At 35.4% G+C, this 25,273-nt stretch overlaps 2 protein-coding genes across 3 annotated transcripts; one reads left to right on the top strand and one right to left on the bottom strand.

Moving 5' to 3' along the window:
- Positions 1 to 2,478: 2,478 nt before the first annotated feature.
- On the top strand, positions 2,479 to 4,073 carry LOC122292785 ((S)-8-oxocitronellyl enol synthase CYC2). Its single transcript, XM_043101293.1, has one exon. The coding sequence runs from the start codon at positions 2,554 to 2,556 to the stop codon at positions 3,685 to 3,687; it is 1,134 nt and encodes a 377-aa protein (XP_042957227.1). The 5' UTR covers positions 2,479 to 2,553; the 3' UTR covers positions 3,688 to 4,073.
- Positions 4,074 to 4,429: 356 nt separating this feature from the next.
- Positions 4,430 to 21,811, bottom strand: LOC122292778 (ABC transporter G family member 31). Of its 2 annotated transcripts, none has more exons than XM_043101284.1 (24): positions 21,302 to 21,811; positions 20,543 to 20,663; positions 20,359 to 20,447; positions 19,371 to 19,455; positions 18,342 to 18,504; positions 18,161 to 18,237; positions 17,908 to 18,052; positions 17,226 to 17,527; positions 16,870 to 17,151; positions 16,256 to 16,572; positions 16,012 to 16,172; positions 15,778 to 15,881; positions 15,497 to 15,653; positions 15,331 to 15,393; positions 15,048 to 15,169; positions 14,622 to 14,954; positions 14,238 to 14,528; positions 14,051 to 14,134; positions 7,552 to 7,685; positions 7,210 to 7,437; positions 6,149 to 6,320; positions 5,972 to 6,059; positions 5,389 to 5,555; positions 4,430 to 5,102 (listed from the first exon to the last, which is right to left on the bottom strand). In XM_043101284.1, exons 1-24 carry the CDS (start codon positions 21,625 to 21,627, stop codon positions 4,836 to 4,838), a joined length of 4,278 nt encoding a protein of 1,425 aa, XP_042957218.1. In that variant the 5' UTR covers positions 21,628 to 21,811; the 3' UTR covers positions 4,430 to 4,835. The 2 variants fall into 2 exon arrangements, with proteins under 2 accessions (XP_042957218.1, XP_042957217.1); XM_043101283.1 differs by having other exon boundaries at positions 15,048 to 15,181.
- Between the last annotated feature and the right edge of the window lie 3,462 nt (positions 21,812 to 25,273).

Consider the following 25,273-nt stretch of genomic DNA (forward strand, 5'->3'; position numbering starts at 1 on the left):
CATAGATTTTTTATATTATATTAAAAAAACATATTATAATAATTGACTAAAATTCTATAGAATTATTTATTCCAAATATTTTTATTTTTATTTTTTGCAATTAGAAGAAAGATATATAAATGTGTAATCTACATAATATTAATTACATGAAAAAATTTGAGGATCTAGTATGAGAAGATTCAGGACTAATTTGAATTCTGAGATAAGATGAGATGAATTTATACGAAAAATAAAAGTTAAATAAAATATTATTAGAACATTATTTTTTAATATTATTATTGTTTTGAAATTTAAAAAAAGTTAAATTATTTATTATATTTTGTTTAAAAATTTTAAAAAATTTTAATAATAAAATAAAGTGAGATATTTTTTGAATCTGAACTAGCATTCACCAAAATTAAAAATTAAAAAAAAAAAATTGGAGGAGAAAACATTGGGCATTAATATTTGTTGTCTGAATATAAAATGGGCCAAGAAAGCCCGAGTTGTCTGTAGTGAAGGGGAAAGTTTCACATGTCTGCTGCAAGTTGGCCCGGCTTGCTCGCTTTGTCTTTATTTGTGGACTGACTCGCTGAGCTTTGTACTGTATTAAGGTCCATTTCAGATAGACAGACAAACCAGATTTATGTGCGGCATTCTCATATGTTGTCTTTAGAGAAGAAACTATAAATTGTCTCAGATTTGTCCGTTTTAAATTCTAATTAAGAGAAAAATACAATTTAGTTTTGTAATGTGCATTTATTACATCTCTAAGTTAGCAAAAAGTTATAATGTATATATACCGTTTATTATTACTTATTTTCACGTTATTTTAAAAATATATTTTAACGGTTAAAATGATTGAGTGTAGACAGAAAATACTAATCCCCCTACTCGAATAGCAGGAACTTCAATGCACCTCATGTCATATGCTCATATTAATCAGATAAATGCTCAAACAACTTTCTGAGGAACGTTATTATATATATATATAGAGAGAGAGAGAGAGAGAGAGAGAGAGAGAGAGAGAGAGAGTTGTTGTCATTAGAGTTCTTCAAACTTGGGAGGATGGGTTAGGTAGCTACATAAACATGTGTAGGATTTATAGGGAAAAAAGCACGAGGATTTATTAGTTTATCTTCCCAGATGAACGGCCTGCTCATGCAATAAATGTATGCATATATCGTAAAGTTATGTTAGACTGTCGCTCAACAATGAACGTTAGGCGTGCCGCTTAACACAATTTTAAGTTTTTATTTTTTTATAAAATTAAAAAAATACATCAATAAATTAAAAATTACTTTTTTAATTATTAAATTAAAAAAATTTAAATTAATGAGCGGTCAAATGCCCTCTTTATTCTAAATCATAAGCATCAATGGCCACGCAAGTTCCACCTGTATTGTGGCCCAACCAATCAGCAATCATTTCTTTAAAAAGCAATAGAACAGAAATTAAAGAAATAGAAAAATGTGTTTAATTTGTTGAAGTCATGGAATCTTTGTGTTTGAGCTGTACCTATTAGGGGAAACGTGGTACTTAGCCCCTGCATGCATATAGGGAACTCTACCTTCTTCTTTTTTTGGTTGAATACTACAGGGAAAGCCTCGACCTTTGACTGGAAAACCTACAAATTTAATCAAACTATAATATAATATAATATAAAACTTTGTTGAAGCCGCAAGGCCGGCAAAGTGACGGCCAGGGGCAGAATCTGCCGGCAGTTTAGCCATTCATCAAGAAGGTTCTATATATGTACTGATCTATGGCAGCCAATTGGATGTTGTTAATTTTAATAGTGATGGATTTGTTTTATCATCAAAGGAGAGCTATTTGAAAAAAGAGATGTTGCTTGTCTTATTACAAGTAGCAGCTTATGATAATTGAGTAAATAACTTGAAGCGCAGGCTTTGAAAATCCTGTGAGAAATTCTACCTCAAAAGAAGGGAGGCATGTTGAGGAATAATTAATCCCACGTTGCATGGAAGCAATGTCTTAAGCATGTTTATAAGTTATGTACAAACTTCTTTCGTTTAACTGGTTTTATGAAATGAGTTAGACTCATAAATATTAGAGTCTGCTACTGGATAAATGTTAGCTCATACTATTAATTCCGTGACAATGACAAGTAAAATTATTAATCTACACGTGATGGAGGGTGTTGAAGAATAAATCTTACAGTGAACAAGGTTTTATGCATCTCTATAAGTTATGCACCAGACCTCTTTGGTTGAACTGGTTTTATAATATAAGTTAAGCCCATAAATTTTTTCAAGATCTCGTTGAGCATTAGACCCTTCTAAATGACGATTTAAATCATATCATTGTGTTATTATAATAGAAGGGTACGATAAGCAGACAACTCTTTTATATATATATATATATATATATATATATATTTTACAGCTTTATTTGAAATTAAGAGCAATTTTATAAAAATAATGATTTATACTTTTACGATAATGATGTCTATATATAACAGAGCTTGTCCACAAGAATCACATATAACTCAGTTTTTTCACATATACAGATGGGTCAGATCTCTAACTGAGGCAAAGATATCAAGTTGCGCCAATGGCAGCTGAAGAATCTGGCAGCACTGAGGCTGCCATGAACCATGTGGCAATCATCTTTGGGGTGACGGGGCTAGCAGGGAAAGAGCTTGCAAGAAGGCTTATCTTGAAACCCAATTGGAAGGTTTATGGTATAGCTCGAAACCCTGAGATCGTACCCTATATAGAGAATCCCAACTTTCAATTCATTTCATGTAATTTACTGAACCCCTTGGAAACCCAGCAGAAACTCTCTTTGTTGCATGATGTTACCCATATTTTCTGGATCACTTGGGCAAGCCAGTTTCCCTTGGATAGCCAAGAGTGTTGCGAGCAGAACAAGGGTATGATCTCCAACGCCTTGAATGCCATTCTCCCCACAGCAAAGGCATTGAAACATGTGTCACTCCAGACGGGCATGAAGCACTACATCTCATTGCAAGGCCCTTTTGACATGAAAGTTCGTTACTACAATGAAGAATGCCCGAGAGTGAGCACAATCCAGAACTTTTACTATGTTCTAGAAGACTTCCTCGAGGAGAAGTTGGCGGGTAAAGTGGCTTGGTCTGTGCACCGGCCTGGTTTGCTAATTGGCAGTTCCAAAAGGAGCCTGTATAATTTCATGGGGAGTTTATGTGTGTATGGAGCCATTTGTAAACATCTGAATCTACCTTTTGTGTTTGGAGGATCAAAGGAGTCTTGGGAAGAGAATTGCATTGATGGCTCAGATGCTCGGTTGGTGGCTGAACAGCACATTTGGGCAGCCACCAATGATGCAACATATTCCATGGATGGCGAAGCTTTTAATGCAATAAATGGCCCAAGTTTCACATGGAAGGAGATCTGGCCTGCTCTTGCAAAGAAGCTTGGTGTAGAAGTGCCTGAAGACATGTTTTTGGAGGAGTTTCGGTTCTCAACAGGCATGGCTGACAAGAAAAATGTCTGGGAGGAGATTGTGAAAAAGGAAGGACTGGTTCAAACAGAGATGGAAGATTTGGCAAATTGGGAATTCCTGGACATCTTGTTCCGATGCCCATTCAAACTGTTGGGGGCTCGAGACAAAGCTGATCGGCTTGGTTTTACAGTAAGGTACAAGACATTGAATTCAATCATGTATTGGATTGATTTCATGAGGGAAGAGAAACTCATTCCTTGAGAGATAAAAAGGCTTTGACTTCATTTTGGATCAATTACCAAAACAGGATGTGAGCACCACAAACGGCAGGTATATTGCAGAAAAATAAACAACTTTTGGCAGCTTGTCTTTTGCATGTGCTAGTTGACTGCCCTCCTTGTTGTTTCCTATTTTATGAGCATACAGATTTTATTACCTAATTAAATAAATGTGGATGCCCTATTTCCCACCCTTTTATTCCTCATCGTGTCTTGGAGGGGTAGTCTGCCTAGAACCTAGCTTATGTTCCATGTAGCCAACCTTTTTACTTCTATATTTCATGCGGAGGAGCTCCACAAAATGCTCCTCTTTTATTTATTATTTTCTATATAAATGCACAATCTACTCCTTGTTTTGGGTACTTTATATATATTTGTTGTCTGTACACTGTACAAGTAATATTATGTATATGCAAATTCTCCATGCCACTAGCATTTTATATATTTTTTTTCCTACACGATATGTTGGAGCTTGAGCAGAGTTTCATCCTTGACTTCATTTTTTAAGAACCAAAAAAAAGAGTTCCCGATTGGATGGGGAGGATGAGGAATTTCTTGGTTCCTCCTAATATGCTATTGACAGCTTGACATTGTGCAGGAACTTATAAATTACTAAGAGAGTTGGATTTTTGTATCCTTTGGTCTATAAATAAATTAGACAAAATGAAAGAATGAGTCTAATGACTCGAGCTATGTGTCATGTCATGCTGGCAGACTCATAGAGGTGAGGATGAACAGTAAGACACTATTATTAATCCAAGTCCTATAAATATGTGCCTGCACCCATGCAAATCTCTCCTTTCTAGACGATCAATTTTAGCACCATGTGTAATTAAATCAGACTGATCGACAGTAAATTTTATTATTATTATTATTATTTAGTTTCGGAGTAATAGTAATAATAATAATAAAATGAAATTGAAGATGAAGTGCTTTTGTGGGAGCAAATCTCTGTATTTTCAAAACTATATGAAAATACTAGGATTATGGAAAAATGAAGTGAAAATTAGATCTGAATGATGTAGAGCACTCTCTCAACAAGAAGTAAATTCTGCATTTGAGTTTGTTTGTCCGGTGCAGGACCAGTCATTCAGCTGTGATGTTTGTTCAGAGCCATATTCGGTGCTCCGTTTATCTTTTCTGGAAATTGAGGACTTTGACTGAGAATGCAAAAACACTGAAAAAGAAGAGACAGAAAGCAACAAGCACCGCTACCGAAACTCCTATCATCCCAGGGCCATAGCCAAGACTAACTTCCAAATACTCTTTCACGCTGCCCTCAAATCCGTCTCCAACAATCTTGCTTTCCACATCACCAAACTGAGACGAGATAATGCCCCGTAGGGTCCAAGAAACTGGGCAAATGTAATAGAACCAGATCCACCATCCAGGGATATACTGAAAGAGTATTAAAAGATGTAAAATGCATTAGAATGGCTCCAAAAAAAGCGCCCCGGGCCCCCCGCCGCCGGCCCGGGGGGGGGGGGGGGGAACCAACAAAGAAATAAACATTTCTAAACAACGCCTAAGGATCGTGTTTTTCTTTTACTCCATGCTGAGAATTTTCTCAGCATCTTGACTGCTTGATTGATTGTTGTTCCAGTTCCAGCATTTGCTTACTTAATTGGTTGAATTCATGAATGAAGCTATAATTTGCGGTATAATGTACATTATATTTACTTACCGGTTTCGGCACGAGAAAACCTGAAAGGAGGTTCCATAGAGAGTAGAATGCAGAAGAAATGACCGCTGCTAGGTGTGAAGAAGGTGTAAGACCAACGGCCATTTGGCCGTAAAAGGTGAAGTAGGTGAATGTAAGGAACATAAATAGAAGATAGAGGAAAAACTTTCCTGCAATACAGGAGAAACATCCAGTTAGCTATCGGCATTTTAATAAGCATTATGCGCATGGAACATCGGAAAATAATAGGACGAGCCAGGTGCCGGCCTTTATTATTATTATTATTGTAATTTTTCACTTTAAAGAACAAATTACACAATTGAATTCAATGTATATTCCATAACCGAACCCAAGAAAAAGGGCTATCCTCATTCAGACACTCAGTCTGTTCAATCAACATCTAAAATAGGACGTCTAAGTAGCCAAAATAATTCCAGACATATTCCAGAGTTAAACAGAAGGGTGAATTATTTGTTAATAACTAAAAGCCCTAGAGAAAAAAATCAATGAAACTATCAGTATTAAACAGAACAGCAATCATCAAATCCACAGACCAAGAAGCAACTACAAAGAAAATGGATATTACCAGCTGTCCGTTCAAAATCAATCATGAAATAGGTAATGAAGCCATATAGTATTGTCTGCGCAAAAATGTATGGAATCTCCACAAGGCCCTGTTAATGTGTTGTCAAACTATGTATCAGCAATTACCAATTGAAAGGAGTATAATATGCTAGATTTTTCTGAGTTTAATGACCCTTACCTGGGCTGCTGCATAAGCAATTGGAGAGTACATTCCAGCTGCTCTCTCTCTATAGAATACTGTCCTCTCAATTGAAACAACCGGTTGTACTGAAGATGCATTGTTGACTCCAAGAAACAAGCACGAGGCATAAAGAGCTCCCATAGCCGTTAGCAAGTCTTGAGTTGAACTCCTAACAACATTTATATGTTTAATAGTTTAATAAATGATAAAAGATCAATCAGGTACAAATGAGGGGCTTAAACTTTAGAGATTGTCTTTACTGCCAGGAAAGAGACGGCAACAGAGGATATTATTTGCAGGGGTTGAAGTACAGTCCACCAAAATGGAGCAATCCTTTGAAATTTTTTGAATAGTAAACGGTGTTATCCGTATTAGCATCAATTAGAGCATGTATTGGCCTAGTCAAAACCAAAGCCAAAATTTGCCTAAAAGTTAAAAATAGATATTTTGGCTAAAAGTCAAAGCCATTCAAGTATAATCCCATGTTGGACTAGGTAAAAATAAGCAAAAATAATAATATAATTTTCTAATAATACTTTTTTTTAAATTTTTTTGTTCATATTTTGCCACTACACTAAGCATATGTTAATTAATAATTTAAAAATTATTAAATTATTAATTAACATATGGTTAGCCTTAACATTAGAATGCAAACAATCAGAAGTTTGGAAATTAAATATGGGTTTGATCTGTGAACAGTGACTAGCCAAGTTTGAATTTTAGACTTCACTTATATTTGGCTAGTCCAATACAGTCCTCTAAGGTACATTCACTTTTGACTTTTTTGCTCAGGTAAGGTTTCATGTTAAGTGCAAGACTGCTTTCAGCAAAATTTATGAAATGTATGGATTGATACCAACCCTTTGCCTTCCAAAGTCGTTAGTCTAGCTCCAAAAGAATATAACTTAGCCTAAGATTATTGTTTGTGGTTTTTAAGTAACCAACCCTATCAACTCTTGAGAGATCAATATATCTCGACAATAAAATCGAATAAAAAAAAAATCTAAGGAAGAGGTTGTTAAAGAAAAGGGAGACGAGAGATAACAGACATCATTTACCTTCTTGAGCCAATTTTCCAGAACACCGAACCCAATATCAGTGCGCTAATTGTGGTAAACAATAACCTCATGGCATTATATGTCGGCGTTCTCCAATATACAAGATTTTGTTTCCATATGCAAGTTCGAAATTGGGCGAACAAGTCTTGTGAATATGTGGAAGAAAACACCAACGCTTCCGAGCCAGCAGGTGGAATACTGAAACGCTTAATGGAAGTTTCCACTTCCCTAAAACAAGATTAAAACAAATTATGTTTATTGCATTGGCATAAAAGTAAAGACCAATAAAAAAACCAAGACAAAAATTCGCAAGATCTTGCCGCAACAAAGGATTATGTTCACCTGTACTGCTCAGAATTCCTGTAAATGTCTGCGAAGTCTTCACCAATTCTGTCTTCAGCAGCAGTTGTAGTTACCTCAAGCATCCAAGTTGCTGGATTGTAACCACTGGGAATTGGAGGGATTCCACTAATACCCTGCATAAAAAAGGGGGGGAAATTGAGACAAATTTCGCATAGGTCAACAGATTAACATAATTTGATCAGCTGGCCTCATGGATTATATAAAAACAGAGTTCTGGAAAATCTGTCGGTTATTTGGACTGAAGTTCGAGGGAAGAACCACATTTCTGAACCGAAATATGGATTACATTCAACATGAAGTTCCCAATATAAAACTCTCAGCTTGATCAATAAATACATCAGAGAGAGCAAGCTATGGTAACAACCCATAACCCATTATGGTACAAAATAGGATACGCAAAAATAAAGTTCTCGTGTGCATATCGAAGTTAACCATTTGCGTGATTTGCAAAGATGCCAAATGATAAAAAGGTAAAAACAATAGAAACCATATTGATACAAGATGAGTATGAAACGCTAACCTGCTCAGATTAATCTAATCAGCCTAAGTTAAGCACGAATTGGCAATGGGTCTATGGTACCTGTTCAAACTCGGCAGCATGCATGGGCCTATACGGTAGGTAGAGCCGTACCAAACTCAGTTATTCGTGACAATTCGATTACTATAACTTTCATTATTTTCATTTTTATAGGAAACATTCCAAATTAGTCATTGGATTTTTAGGTTACTAGAAATCACTACTGAAGCTGTCAAATTTGATACAACTTTCTCATGGTCATGGGCGCATCGGATGTGTCGTGTATGGCATGAAATTGCACACGTAACATACCACTAGTATAAATAAAAGCTAAAAAAGTTGGAAGCGAAGTAGACACGACAGGGTGATGGAGATCCAAGAAGAGTTATTCACAATGTCACTAGGATGGCTAGGCATGCCAAGGCTATGAGGGTTCAGTGGGTAGCATGCATGGCTCAGGTGGTGTGGCGTTAGGCGTTAGGCGTCTAAGACAAGTACAACTAGAGGAGTTTCATGTGTAGCTAATTCCTTAATTTTAGGAGTTGGATGACAAGATGACAAGAATATTGCATGAGAAGATGGAAAGATACTAAAAAATAGGGGTGAAGACACTAATCGTGGTGGTGGCCGGTCATGATCCTTATATTTAGGGATTTATTTCATTTTAATATGTTTTGTTATTTCCTATTTTAAGTTCTAGTTAACTTCCTTTATTTTAATTATTTGATGTTGTTTCTCTAAAAATAGGATTCCTAGAACTAAGGAGTGGATCAAGAGTGAGATCTAGATCTAGATCTAAGATAAGGGAAGAGAGAAGGAGGCAAGGTGGCGCCAACCCTAGGGGGATCCTCTATTTATATGTTGCTTGCATTGTTATTTCATCAATTATGTTATGTTATTCAATAAATGAGAATTTTCTCTTCATTCTTTTGAGAGTTAAGTGCTAATCCGAGCTAGTCTTGATTTTCGTCAACAAATCAACTTGGATCTTTTGTGTTGCCTTGAGGTTACCCTAGATCTAGCCAATCAACAAGCAACAAACCCTAGATCTAATCACCCAACACGCCAATTACAAGTGAGCAAGAGTGAAGCTTCCATCAATTGGTGTTTTTATTGAGAGAGATCCAACCCAAGAAGCAGAAGCCATGGCTGATTGACAACCAATTCATAGGGAGCATATTGAGAATATTGAAGCTGCTTTGGAGGCACAACAAACCACCACCAATGAAAGGTTTGGAATGATTGAGGAGGTGCTCCATCAATTGGTAAATCAAAGGAGGAATTGAGAAAGAAGATGCCATAGAAGACAAGCCGATAGTCCAGAGGGTTCCATTGGATCTAGAAGAAGCCAACGTCGCGAGAGGGTGGATGACTCGGATTCATCTTCTCGAGATTCCTCAAGCACTCATGAGAAATCAATAGAGGCAAGTGAAGGAGAAGAAGGGAATTGTGAAGAGATAAGAGGAGCACGTAAGGAAGGAAATTCTCAAGCCAAAGATGGACTTTCCAAAGTTCAATGGTAATGACCTGAGCACGTGGATTAGTAGACCCAAGCAATATTTTGAGCATAATCACAAGGAGGGTCATGCAAAAATTTCCTATGCCACTTACTTCCTTGAAGGAGAGGCCAACCAATGGTGGTAATGGATGAGGAAGATGTATGAGGCTCAATGGAGGGAGTTGAAGTGGAAGAAGTTCATCAAGGAGCTTTTGAGGAGATTCGGGCCAACCGAGTATATAGATTATCATGAGACTCTCTCAAAGATCAAGCAAATCAAATGTTTAAGAAATTACCAAAAAGAGTTCGAGTATTTGTCCACTAGAGCACATGGGTGGTCAGAGAAGGCCCTTGTTGAGACCTTTGTGGGTGGCTTGAAGAGCAAGTTGGCAGCAGAAGTGAAGCTTAAAAAACCAAAGACTTTGATGCAAGTTTTGGAGGTTGCTTGGATCAATGATGATCAACTTTAAGATCTAAAGAAGAGTGACCGGTTTGAAGTGAGAAAACCATCCCCATTGGTTTCCAAGAGTGATGCAAACATGACTTATGGCAAGGACTTCTCACCGAGAGGTCCTAGTGGAGGTGCATCAAGCGAATCCAAACCCTTACCCATGGGGGTGAAAAGGCTATCTTGAGATGAGATGCAATGAAGAAGAGAGAAGAGACTTTGCTTCAATTTCAATGAAAGGTTCACTATGGGCCACAAATGCAAAGGTAAGCAAATCTATTTCATAGAGGTGGAGTCCGAGAAAGAGAAAGGTGTAGTGGAGGAAGAGCAAGATCAACATGAGGCCGTGGGGGGAGACCCTCAAATTTCTATTCATGCTTTGGTGTGTGTTATCGGGTCTAAAACAATGAAAACACCAGCACTCATCGACAAGATGGAGGTAACGGTTCCTATTGACAATGGTTCATCTTTGAACTTCATCAATTCAAAGGTGGCCGAGAGCTTGAGGTTGCATATGACTTCTATTACTCTATTTGAGGTCAAGGTAGCTAGTGGGAAGAGGATGATGTGTAGAGAAGTATACAAAAGTGCATGTTTGAAAACACAAGATCTTGAGATTGTGGTAGATTTATATTCTTTGCCAATTATTGGGTTTGATGTGGTGTTGGGTGTGCAATGGTTAGAGGAGTTGGGGAAGATTGTGTCGGATTATAAAAAAAAATGACTATGGAGTTCATGATAGGGGACAAATGGGTGACCATGAGAATGAGAGGAAGAAGAGGATACAAGGTCGTGGGTCCTAATAAGAGGGAGAAAATCTTGAGGTAAGAGGGGCAATGTTTTGTTATCACATTGGCCTCCCAACCGAGGGGCTTGAATGAGGATCATGAATTGGAGGATGGCGGCTTGGAGAGGGAGTTAGGGGTCAAAGTGCCTCTTGATTTGAGGGAGTATGTGAGAAGATGTGACACTTGCTAAATGGTGAAGGGTGCGAGTAGCAAACCCAAGGGGTTGATGCAACCCTTACCGATCCCTACTCACTCTTGGCAGGATGTTACCATAAATTTTGTAGAGAGCTTGCCACTCTTAGATGGATGTGATGGGGTGTTTGTAGCCTATGAAGTTGGGAGTTCACCAAATGATTTGGTGGATATGGAACTTAGAGAGAGGGATGAAGTCATGAAGGATCTAAAAAAAAATTTGGCATGTGCTCAAAATCAAATGAAGAAGCACTTTAACAAGGGGAGGAGTATGGAGTCCTTTGAACCGAGTGAGTGGGTATTTCTCAAGTACCTACCAAGAGAGCACAAGGCACTATCTAAGACAACATTAAGCAAGTTGGGGGCTAAGTAATTTGGCCCATATCAAGTGTTGGAGAAGTACGAATAGCTTGCAAACAAGTTAGATCTATCGGTCAGGATTCACATTCACCCTATTTTTCATGATTCATGGCTAAGGAGGAAGGTTGGAGATCCAACCAAGGTGGTGAGTGAGATGCCCGTGATGGATGAAGAGGGAAGAATAGCAATCTAACCTGAGAAGATCGTGGAGTATAGGCTTGTGAGGACGGATGGCCAAGTAAGAACCGAAACCTTAGTTTAATAGAAGGGGCTTCCATTCAAGGATGCTACATGGGAGAGTGTTCAGGTTCTCAATGATTAATTTTCAGATTTGGACCTTGAGGACAAGATCGGTGTTGAAGGGGGGAGAATTGATGGAGATTCGAGAAGAGCCATTCGCAATACCACTAGGATGGCTAGGCGTGTCGAGACTATGAGGGTTACAGTGGGTAGCTTGCATGGCTCAGGTGGTGAGGCGTTGGGCGTCCAAGGCAAGTGCAACTAGAGGAGTTTCATGTGTGGCCAATTCTTTGATTTTAGGGGTTGGATGACAAGATGAAAAGAAAGTTGTATGAAAAGATGAAAAGATCCTAAAAAATAGGGGTGGAGGCACCAATCATGATTGTGGCCGGCCATGATCCTTATATTTAGGGATTTAATGCATTTTAATATGTTTTGTTATTTCCAATTTTAAGTCTTAGTTTATTTTCTAGTTAATTTCCTTTATTTTAATTATTTGATGTTGTTTCTCTAAAGATAGGATTCCTAGAACTAAAGAGTAGATCAAGAGTGAGATCTAAATCTAGATCTAAGATAAGAAAAAAGAGGGGGAGGCAAGGTGGCACCAACCCTAAGGGGATTCTCTATTTATATGTTGCTTGCATTGTTATTTCATCAATTATATTATGTTATTCAATAAATGAGAATTTTATCTTCAATTCTTTTTAGAGTTAAGTGCTAGCCTAAGGTAGTTTTGATTTTTGCCAACAAACCAATTTGGATCTTTGTGTTGCTTTGAGGTGACTTTAAATTTAGCCAACCAACAAGCAACAAATCCTAGATCTAATCACCCAATACGCTAATTACAAATGAGCAAGAGTAAAGCTTCCATCTTAGGGTCAGGTATTCCCACCAATGCTTCAGTGGGTGTGGGGGCAGCCCCTCCCTTACCTCTTTGAATGGTGGGTGGATGTAAAGGATCTCTTAAAAGCTCCCCTTTATAACGACCTGGGAAAATGTGTGGCGGGGGATCCCTCACTCTTTCTTTATTTCTTTATGTATTTTTCTCTTGTACAAATGGCATGTCATATCTTTGGCGTGTATATGTTGCGCACCGCATGTGACCATCACGGGGACATGACATTGATTCGATTAGGGTTCTTGAGAAAGACCGAGTAAAAGGACTAATGTACATGTAATCTTAGGAGAGCTTAGGAAATTTTTCATCAAACTTGAAACTCCAAAATAAGAAACAAGTTAAATAACATTTATTCCTATTAAAATCTAAGGTCTGTTTTGAAATTTATCCTATTTATCAATTATTTTAAATGATACACTCTAATGTGTTCGATATATATAGATTAAACCATTGCAAACACCCTTTCAAAAAAAAAAAAAAAACCATTGCAAACATGAGTATTGATTTAATTTAGTGATGATATTTAATTGACGCGGGGAAATTTTCACTTCCTTGTGTAAACTATACAAAACTATACAATACGCAACCAGGCCACTAGGAGACACAGTCACACAAGGAGGGCATTCCCGAGCCCTTATAGAAAGCATAGGACAGTAGCCACTGCTAGTTTCTCGGGGAAACTGCCATATTGGGCATAAGTTTTTTACTTTATTTTATTAGGTGAGGTATTTTTAAAAAAAAACTTATATTCAGTAAGTATGAATTTCAACTTGAGAAAAGAACAGAACCAAATGGACTAAAAATATATATATATATATATATTTTTACATAACCGGCTAATTAGCATCCTCAATAGATTATCCAAAGTTAAATGACACTTTTGATGATCGAAAAATAAAATTAACTTTTGGCTATTTCATTCACATAAATCTCCACATTAAAATAGTTATTTTTTTATTTTATAATAATAAAATAATATAAGATGAATTTGACTTTATCTATTCACATCAAATTTTTACATTAGATTATCTATTTATTTATTATATAGTAATGAGTAATTAATAATTAAAAAAATTAATTTTTTAATTATTATTTTATTTTATTTTATCATATTTTACTGTTTTATTTATAAGTAATTATATTCTAATTAAATTAGTAGTCATGAGTAATATGAAGTAATAAAATAAATATTTGCTCCTTAAATAGTAACAAGTAAATTTGGTTTTACTTTTACATGTACTGTAGCTCAAAGTCAATAAATTTGAGTTTGCATTATGATATTATCCATTGCAAGCATTTTTTCATCTCTAATAGCTAAATGAGACTTTATTTTTACATTTGGATAATCCATTAAGATGCTCTCCTCAACAACAGTAGACAATATTCTTGCAAATTGAATATTACAGTCAGTGTTTTAATATCTCGAGCAATTATGAAAAATAGGTTACCTTAGATTCCAATCAGTCATATTTCTATTTTAGGCATGGAACTGTAGAAATTGCGAACTATAGAAATTGCGAATTGGCAGAAATGTTACCTGAAAATAGTTTACCATTACTTGTGAGTTGACACCAAGCTTCCCTCCGTATGTTACTCGCCCCCCTCGTTTCATAAGAAGTAGCTGTGGAGATAACCCCAAAGGTTCAGACACTTTTAAGAAACCAACACATAAAATATCGTTCTCAGACAAGCTGTCTATTGTCTATGAAACAAAAATAGTTTACCTCATCAAATGCTTCAAATATTTCGATGCTCGGTTGATGTATTGTGCATACCACAGTTCTCCCAGTATCCACAGTATTCCGGACAGTTCGCATGATTATGGCAGCTGCTCGTGCGTCCAGTCCAGATGTAGGTTCATCCATGAAAATAATGGAGGGATTTGCTACAAGCTCCACTGCCATTGTTAAACGTTTTCTCTGCTCTGTCGATAGGCCAGTGCTACCAGGCAAGCCAACCAAAGCATGCCGTAGCGTATCAAGCTCTACTAATCTCATCACTTCTTCAACGAACTCCTGCAATGAATGATAGAGATATAAATGAATGATAAGAGATATAATGCAATGGAAACAATCCAATATGATATGAATTCTTATGCGGAAACTCACATGTTTTTTCTCTTTGCTGACATCCTTTGGGAGGCGAAGAGAAGAAGAAAACCAGAGAGACTCCTCGACTGTCACTTGAGGAGAATGTATATCATTTTGTTCGACGTATCCTGATACTCTGACAAAAGTTCGCTGCCCTTTTGGGTAACCCGATATCTTAATATCCCCCTCTACGTATCCCCCAGTTTTCCTACCGGCAAGCACATCCATCAAAGTCGTCTTTCCAGCTCCACTTGTCCCGACTAAGGCAGTGAGAACACCAGGTGAGAATACTCCACTTACATTGGACAAGAGTTGCAACTTCTTCTCCGATACACCTTGCAATCTCATTTCCTGATAGACTCAAAATATTGTTTTAAATTGTTTGAAATATAGGAAAGTGAGCACTGATCAAGAATATTTGGTGGAAGAAATTGACAAACACACCTTCGGCATATCAACAAAGTAATTGACATTATGAAAAGTCATTGTTAATGGTTGAAATGGAAGGATCATGCCCTTCTTTTTGCTGCCCTTTGTGGCAGATGCTGGACTAACTGATTCGGAACCTTGACCACCCACTGGATAAAAAGAGGTAGAAATTAATACGAGTTACTCCTAAAATATACAACTGCTACAATCCGTTCCTAGCTAGGAGCACAATCCAATAAATTCTACAATAATTGAATGGTGAATATCATTGGTAAAGTTCGTAAAAATCGCTGACTACCATCCGCAGCTGAATTCTCCTCTGTTGCATCAAGTGGGATCACTGCCTGTGCTTTCCTAAGGGCTGGAGCAGAAGATTCAGAGGTATGAGATTTTTAATTGGCACCAACAACTTAAATAACCATTAAAAGTGTAAATAAACACTGAAAAGCTTCTTTCAAACTTACGATTCAGGTAGGTCAAGGCCCACGTCACAATGTTGTTGAAAAGAAAAGCATATAGTATTAATACACCAACTCCAAGCCAATACCAATAATCACCAGTAGGTAGGCTATGTGACTGGAGAACGTTGTATCCAACTGTATTGTTCCCAATAGACGATCTCTGCAAAGAGAATTTCCAAAAGCATAAAACTACGAAGTCATCCAGGACATGAGATCTTCAAATATGGACTGCTATGAAGCAGCAGAAAACTGCAGATGTGTATCTATTAGCCCAGAGAGCATACCTCCATCCACCTTGTGGCCGTAAATTCATTCACAGAAATTGCACGTTGTGCATAGCTCAGCGGTGACACCCAAAATGCCCAAATCCACCAAGGCTTAATCATTGCTGAAAGAACAACAACGTAATCATCGACAATATAATCGGGGTGTCATAATTAAAATTATTAAAAAAAAAAAAAAAAAAAAAACAAAACAAAACAAAACAAAAACAAAAACCGAAAAAAAACAAAACCTACAATGTGGAATGATGAACCCGCCCAACAAGAATACAACTAGAATTGCTGCTGATCCAAATGTATTCGCAAGGACCATATCTCGAGCAATAGAAGCCATCATCCGGAAAAGACCCAATGCCATTTGGTGTACAGAAAAGAGTAGAAACATGAAACGGAAAAACCTGAAACATTTAACCTATATGTAACTCGTACATAAAAATACAAGCAGAGAGAACGTCACCTACTAAAGTAACAAAGAAGATACCTTCCCGCACCAGGGGCAAAACCAACAGTGTAGTATACAACACACGACCACACAACAGCTTCAAGAATGGAGTAAGGTAAGCGCAGAATCCAACTTGTGAGAGACCACGCAGATGCAGGATGAAAGAGATTATCTCTTTGCTTGTAGAAGACAGGGAGCCGAGCTATCATGAGAGACAGTTCGGAGAATCCATTGAACATCATATGCACCAGCCCATAAAACAGGCAAGAAAGATAAAGATTGCCATTCTTCTCATCTGTGGGGTGCACTCTTGTTCGAAAGAACATTGTGCATGTGACAAATCCAACAAATGCTACCTTTCATATGTAACAGATTAATGAGTCTCAAAAAAAAAAAAAAAAAAAAATTAAGAGAACTGATATCCCAAATTATAAGACTTTCATGCCCTCTAAAAGTTTTACAGTACATTCATCAAATAATTATATAGCAAATAGGTAACTTATATTGTGTGGTCTCAGAAAAAAGGAAAATGAGCTCAAAAGAATAAAGGGAACGTCCACTAATGCTAAATGGCTAGACGCCATAAGCTATTGAGCTAGACGCACACACCTACGTTTCTACACAACTTATGTGAGTGAAAATGTGAACATTACCTGGCATGTCCTGAAGGTATATAGGAAACGATGCCTGCTGATTAACAGGAGTTCTCGTCGAAAACAAGCTTTAAAAAGCCCAAATTTTGATACAGCAAATTTCGTCTTGGACAAAGCCGAAGGATGACTCTTAGATTTATCATATGGAACAGAGAGAGAGGACACCAGAGACCTTCCAAATCTGGAACTTTTAAAGGCTTCTGCAATTTCTGGAACAGAAAGAAACGCGTATGGTTTCGAAGAATTAACCCAGTACTGAGCTTGGTCCTTTCTAGATGTGACCTGGGAATATACCATGTCAGATAACTACCTCGGAATATCGAAAAAATGAATTTTCTTTTGAGGAGATTCGATACCTCTTGAAGGAAATCTGCAACACCCTTACGCGGTGGTAGTCCAAAACCTAATGACTCAAAGAATTCCAGCACTTCTGCTCGAGGGCCTTGATACACAATATATCCTTCTGATAGCAGTACCAGATCATCAAACAGCTCAAATGTCTCCGGTGCAGGCTGAAGAAGGGCCATCAATACCGTAGCCTTCATTTGATGGACAAAATTCCTTGTGCATTTTACAATTTGGTATGTGGTAGAACTATCAAGTCCTGTAGATATTTCGTCCATAAACAGTGTTTTTCTTGGCCCAACGACCACTTCTCCTGTATAAGAATAACACCAACCAACCAGATACATAATCAAACGATTTTAACTCTTATAATAAAAAAATTAAAAAAAAAAAAAATCAAACATATACACGCCACTCAACAAAGCCTTGAGTATATCCTATATTGTATTTTTTGCACATTGGTGATTGCTTCTTAATAGACAAGTTAAAACTAAGTTCAGCGATCCTGCACATTTCACGACAGGAACATAATACTCGATAACTACGTAAGTACTTATTTTATTACTCTTTGTTCTCTGAACTTTGACGGCAGTATTTTCAGTGCCACTTTAAGTCTGGAAACTTTCGTTGAATCTGATGTTAGGAACACAGGTAGATTGTCTTACTAGTTACTACGAAAGAGAGAAATGAGACCTGTTGTGACTCTTTTTCTTTGGCCACCTGAGATGCCTCTGAGCATATCATTACCAACCACTGTCTCCGAACATATATCAAGACCAAGCACTTTCAAGACATAATCTGTTGAAATACTATGCTTTTTATTGCCAACTGAAGATGCCTGTGAAATCAAATTATTTCACCATTAAATCGGTATAAAAGCAAAACACATGCATATCATTCATCCATAAAGGACAAAAAAAAAATACATTCGCATAAAGATGAAAACCTTCATAAATGCATCAATGTCGGGACTTGGCCGGATTTTCCTTTCCTTCTCTAAACGACCCAGATCTTTCATGTACCCTACACACATTGTCGAAATAAATTGTTACTCATATAGCTTATGTAACAAACGGTTATATCATGATTTACACAGATGTCATAATGACAAATTAATGAGAACAAACCTGCAAATCCTTCGCTTGCACCTTGACACCTAGCAGCAAAATCAAAGGTTTCTCGAACAGTCAGCTCTGCAATGTGATTATCTGTTTGGCTGATGTACGCAGAAGTCCTTTGAACGCAAAATTCGTCAAGGTTATGTCCATTATATGTAATATTACCACTTCTCTGAAAACCAAAAATAAGATAAAAATATATATATATAAAAATATAAATCAAGTAAACAAAGAACGGGCCAGGACCGTTACTAGCATCCAAAGAAAAGTCAATTAGAGAATGACTATGAGATGCTCCTCAATCTTTACATGTCATATAGCATTATATAACCAAAACTTGAAGCATTAAAATATCAAGTATTGAGCCGAGTTTTGGTTATACTGACAAAGATTGTCCAATTATAAGTTTTATATAGTGTATTGACTTGAGGCAATAATTAGGCGAAGAAATTCTAATTGTTAGAACATCTAGTAATGAAGAAAATCCTAGTGCTAACAATTATTGATGGGCCGGGGCCTTTGCTTAACGTCATGATATCTACTCTCGTACAGTTATCGATTAAAAGATGAACTTAAAAAAAGAGTATAAAGATAGGACTAACCCCATTACTTCATGATATAACGAAAAGCATATATTTTTCTAAATGGACTTCTTCTTCTTTCTTAATTTTTGGCGATAGATAGTATAAGACCAATCTAAACATTTTATACATCATTAGAACATCTTAAATGAAATATTTTCATTATTTTTAATTGAATGTCTTAAATTATTCCTGAGCACTACACGAGTCTGCCCCTAATTTACTCTAATAACGAGGTCATTTGCAGCTCTTTTCTTGTGTCATACCCCTTAAAGATTTACTCACAGACATTTACGAAAAACCAACTTTCAAGGCCAATATGGTAAGTAACTACTAGCAATAACTAAAGGAAATATTTATGCAATAGGAATCTCAAAACATTTGACGCATGAAAAATTGAAAATAACGAATCCTTCAATGTCGTGGATATAATTGCACCAAGTAGGCAAGTGCTAACCTTTAAGTTGCTGTCAAGTTTCCCCGCGAGAGCTAAAAGCAAGGTGGATTTGCCAGAACCTGGAGGTCCTAAGAGCAAAGTCATCCTACAAAGGCCGAATCAGCTTGTTTGGTCAATTCAAACAAAAACACATGAAAGTAATGAATCCCTCTAACACAAACAGAAAAGAGCATAGATACGCCAAATGTTAGAACGTGACAGTTCTTGCTTTTTGGAAACTACTCTTAAGGTTGACCTACTTGTTTTCCTTTTTGTCTGCATGTCACCAGCTTTCCAAAACCACAATGAAATTAAGGATAATTAAACTCTTAGGTTGCGTTTGGTTTATCAACTCATCTCATCTAATTATTACAATTTTTTTAACTTTCAACATAAAATATAATAAACAATTCAATTTTTTTAAATTTTAAAATAATAATAATATTAAAAAATAATATTCTAATAATATTTTATTCAACTTTCAACTTCTATCTCAACTCAATAATATTCTAATATTCTAATTCTCAACTCAATTATAATATTCTAATAATATTGATTTGTCTATAGTTAAGTATTAAAAGTATCCTCGCATAATAGTTTGGCTTTTTGAAATGTGAAGTATTTCACTTTGTTATGCGCAAAATTAAAGTACTTTTAACTTCAGAACCAACAAGGGAGAAACATTTGGAATGCCTATATTGCTCAGATGAAAAGTATTTAGTGTAATATCAGATTGACGCTCATTTTGTCCCCATTAGCAGACACTGAGATAAGGCCGCAATCTTCTTTACACAATGGTTCACTAAGTTTAAAAAATGCTCTCATTACTACTAGTACGGATTAAATTCATGATCGAAGTTTACTTGTAAGCTCGAGTATGTAACTTTTTTTTGTATAACTTTTATGTTCAATAACAGAGCATGGTTCAGTTAGTAGAGAAGATTTTCTTCTTTTTTACTTTTTTTCTTTTCTACCATCAGTACAAGGGAAGGAAGAACTCTTGTTATACCTTCCCGGTTTCACGACACCATTGATGTTGTTCAAGATGGTTAAGGAGTGTCGCTTTGGTCGAAATATCCGTAGACTAGTTAAAATTCGCTGCATTCAGAGAATTAAGAAAAAAGATGTAATGTGAGGTCCAAAAGATTTAATTATAATGCATTAAAATCCAGTACAGTAGAATAAAACTCGACCTCAATGACGTCACGAGAAGCATTAACCAAAGTAGGCAAAGCTCTTGAACCGGTTTGAACATTGGCCTCAATTTTCAAGTTCTCGTACCTCACTTCCACCGTCGGCACCTCCAATCCGACTCTTTTAATGAAGAAAAAGCATACGTAATTAATATAATCGGAGAAATAAACAAGAACTGCCCGATTGTGAAGTTCGAATATCATTTACTTAACGAATTATCCAGTTACGAAGATATCGAAATCGAATTTCTGGATATAGAGAAGTTCATACTCTGTACAGTACAAACAGTTTACAGTTCTCATCACGTAAATCCCTATTTCTATGTATACCATGTGTAACTTAATTTTGTATAGTTGCAGACGATATTATGCATATACCACTTTCTATGTATGGATTGATCGTGTTTCCGTGTATTAATTGATCTTTTATAGTTGCAAAAATGGAAATCACAGATCGTCTTCAACTATACAAAATCAAGTTATACACGGAAACAGATCTCGAAGTACATAGAAACAGGAATATGCGTGATAGTTTTTTTGGATTCAGATTGCATTTGAGAGTCTAAACTATCTGATATACAATTTCAAAATATTTTAAAGAATTTAATTGAAATAAAGATTTAAAAGGATACAGAATAATAAAAATCATATTCTGGAATCCGGTTTGGTTGCAAGAAATTGAAAAATCGCAAAAGCACCGAAACCAAATCAAGAAATGATAGAAAGAGAAACAGAGACATAGAATCTTGAGCGCTATACCTATCGAGGCGCTCTTTAATGGCCGAGAGCAACTTATAGTTGTCTTGTTCATTGGTGGCCAAGGCATTCCTCACAACAAGCTCACGGCTCAAACGGTCCAGCTTCCGCACGTCGATCGTCTCGGTCTTAGAGTCCTCATTCCCCTGCTCCGACGGAGTCCGCCTCAACAACGCTAAGTTCGCCCGCTGATGCGGTGGAAACCTCTCTATAGCTGCCCATCGCAGCTCCTCCTCGTCTTCCAGCACCGATTCCGCATTCGAAGGTCTTCCAAAGGACTCTTCCGCTCCTCCAATCTCGAAGTACTCACTCCCATTCGATGCCGCCATAGCCTGAGCTCCTTTCTCACTGTCTCTCCCTCTCTCTCCCTCTCCCCCCGGACAAATATGTTTCGGGAGAAAATTTGAATAGGGACGGCTCCTTTTAACGGGATGAGAGAATGCGGATAGGTTGGTGCCGTGTTTGAATCAAGGCGGGGATGGTTCTTTTAACACGCACTGAGAGCGAGAATCAGAAAGAAGCTGGACGGGTTTGTTAAAGTCGTTACTTGTTTTAGTTTTTCGTCCAAGGCCCCGCGAATTTTGAAGCGAATGGAATTCCGAATTTACCCTTACGTGGTAGGAACTTTTTGCCAAATAAAGCGGTAAAAAGAAGCGTGCAAAGTGTGTGCATCCCAGCTGACAAAACCTGGCAGTTGTGTGGAGACACTCTCCAGTCTCCTAGCCTCTCAACAATTGAAACCTTTCTTTTCATCACTGCCATCTATTCTCAACAAGCATCATCCCATTTTTCCTTTATGATTCCGTTTTAAATTAATGAAATTTTTTTATAAAAATAAGTTGTAAAATAGTGATGAGAATTCCATAATTTTAAAATATAAGTTGTCCGGTGGTTATAAGAGTATTATAATTTTATAACAGTACCCTCATTTTAAGAATAATAATTATATTCACGACCACCTGTCCTTAACAAGTAACAATATTGAAATTATTATTATTATTTTTTTGTTTTAAACCAATTATATTTTGATAAAAGGGACAATTACTGAAACCGATGTTTAAGAGCATTCATATTGTGTTTCTATAAAATTTTCTATAATTTAACTAAAAATGAAATTTTTTAAAAGTTTTCTCTAAATTTTACTCATCTTTTAAAAATCTTTTATATCTCATTCCCTATACTTTCTCTATTCTATTAAAATAATATTTTTTTATTCTTTTTTTATTAATTTTTTCTCACTTTTATTTACAAACTTAACTACTCAATATTTTTTTTGTTATGTTTTGAACTATTACTTTAGTAAATATTTTAAACAAAAATTTAAATTATTCTTTTGTGGGTATAATAATATTTTTAAAATTATTTTTCTATATTTTCTTAATTATTTAAATTATTTTTAAAATTATTATTTAAAACTATAACAAATATGAGTATGATAGAAAGTGTAGATAATTGAAAGAATAATTTATTTTATGTATTAGAATAAAATATTGATAAAAAATAATTTAGAAAATAAATAGTGGCTCTTCAAATATGGAGAATCACTGTTCATTCCCTAAACCTTTTTCCTAAAGTAAGGGTCCGGATGTAGAGGATATTTTGATCAAAACCTTATAATAAACCTCAAATTATAAGGAATCTGGTACTTTGGGGCACTGGTGTGAATGCTCTAATCAAAGAAACTGGCCGTTAAGTGCACTTTTATTTTTATTTTTTTCCCTTTTATTTAAATCATTTTTTATATATCTTTAAATGTTTTTTAAAAATAAAAAAATTAAACTCACTAATAGTTATTTTCTTAATTATTGAATAAAAAATAATAAAAAAGTTCAATGGGTCATTTTTATCGATTCAACTAACGTTTTCATTTAATAAAATAATATTTCTAAAGTAATCATAATTTTAAAATATAAATCTTAATATATTTATAAGAGCATTATAATATTATAAAAATACGTCTTATTTTAAATTCCTTTCCCTTCCTCCAAGCAAAAGTAATAACATATGAATAGAGTATCGTCAAACCAGCAGTATTCTCTCAAAAAGTGCATGTGTTTTTAATGGGATTCGAGACTTGAATGATGAATCAATGACTCCTTAGAGTATTTGAAAAAATTAGGAGTCTCGAATTGTAGCATTAATTTGTCATTTAATTGTAATATTGACTATCCTCTTCCACTTGGATATGATTATAATTAAATATTGAGGAAAGATGCACAAGGACCCAAGAAGCATGGCATTCCAACAACCCTCGAACCCTAAAGTATAAATTGGGGTTTATTTTCTTCTGTCCGTGCAAAGCAAATTCTAGCAATTATGAGGCAAAGTACATTGGGCTAACGCTAAAAGAAAGTGGAGCTGTGCGTGTATCTGTCTATGTATATATATATATTGAAATTTCTTAGAATTCTTGACACAACATTATGGTTTAGTGGAATAGAAATGAATTGGGCTGTATATCATTTATTGCTTCTTAGGCAAGATTAAGTGTATGTTTGGGTTTTAGTGGAAAATATTATTTTTAACTTAAGGTTTATAGCTTAAACCTTAACATGTTAAGCTTTATTATTAAAAAATTATTTATTGTTTAAAATTTGTATATCTAAAGCACTTTTAAACATATTAGAATTGTTTGAAAATAATTTAAAAAATCACTTTTTTGGATAGAAATAACATAAAAAGACATATTTGATAAAAATCAAATATTATAATAAAATAATGACAAATATAATGTAATATATTTTTTAGTAATTATAATGAAAAAGAAACTTTTTTCAACAATGCATAAGTGATAAGAGAATAATAAAAACTATTGACGGTAAAAACTTGAGTAGATTATACGTAAATAATGAAAAATATAAATGGACAAAATTGTCATTGTGTTAAAATGATGAGGGTCATTTTGTAATGTACATAGCACGATAAAATATAAACTACTTTTTCTAATGTGCTTTTGACAAAAAGCATCACTTTGATGCTTTTGTTGAAACGTAATTTTCTGTTTTCTGTTAGTTTAGAAGTACTTTGATGTAAAATTATCGAAGGAATAAATTTTATCATTTAAGTACTTTAAATTATTTTACCATACTTTTTAAATCTCTCACTACAATCACAAACAGACCCTAAATCTTATATAGTTTACTTTATATGTCTATCTTTCTTTTATTTTAAATCTTATATAATTCACTTTTATAAAAATATGTAAAAGTGATTACACATAGAGTTTATGCAGTTACAATCTATCTAATAGAGGTGAGTAAAACTTCTTCCATCCCACTTTTACGATAAAATCCAAATCAGTTTATATGTCTATCTCATCTGATACGATAAGATTCCATCTGAAAAACTCTTTATAGCAGTTTATATATTACTTTTTTTGTATTAGCAAGAATTATGCGCTTCTCATATATATAGAGAAACAAACTTTCCGGAAATAGAGGGAATTTCAACATTGTATTAACCAAGGAGTGTCTAAAAGGCATTGATTTAAAAGGGGAAAACTTCAGTTCAGATCAAGCACTTGTCATATGAAATTCTCGTGAGGTCCTTAATTAATAGATTTGAGGAGACGTGGGTCACAGACACAGCAATATTATGGCTGCATTAGTCAAACCAGTGAACAAGAGACGTATGGAAACGCTAATGTTCCTATTATTAATTAAGACAAACACATTTACACGTAGTCATAGCTATCACATGACAAAAGTGGGTTTAATTCTTAAATGTATATTCCAGGTTGGCTTGATAGGTATGTCATCAGTCCACACGTTTTGTTCTTTTCATTTCTTTTGTTTGTTTAGCTTGCTCGTTTGGTCCTTTTCCATTTTTAAGAATTTAAACAGATTGAGATTCGGTTCGGTACAGTTTTCATGATTTGAAAACTAAATTGGATTATATATATATTATATGCTATATATTATGCATATTATAAAATTAATATAACATGACATTTTAATCTTATTATTTATACTTCTT

This window comes from Carya illinoinensis, chromosome 13, assembly GCF_018687715.1.
Source record: "Carya illinoinensis cultivar Pawnee chromosome 13, C.illinoinensisPawnee_v1, whole genome shotgun sequence".
Classification (NCBI taxonomy): domain Eukaryota; kingdom Viridiplantae; phylum Streptophyta; class Magnoliopsida; order Fagales; family Juglandaceae; genus Carya; species Carya illinoinensis.

Bases quoted from the DNA above. Each gene is read 5' to 3' on its own strand.
- LOC122292785 (XM_043101293.1), top strand. From the start codon at position 2,554: ATGGCAGCTGAAGAATCTGGCAGCACTGAGGCTGCCATGAACCATGTG.
- LOC122292778 (XM_043101283.1), bottom strand. From the start codon at position 21,627: ATGGCGGCATCGAATGGGAGTGAGTACTTCGAGATTGGAGGAGCGGAA. The intron at 20,448-20,542 runs GTCGAGTTTTAT...CTCTGAATGCAG, and splicing joins CTTCTCGTGACGTCATTGAG to CGAATTTTAACTAGTCTACG. The intron at 17,152-17,225 runs GTATCGAATCTC...GTATATTCCCAG, and splicing joins TTGCAGATTTCCTTCAAGAG to GTCACATCTAGAAAGGACCA.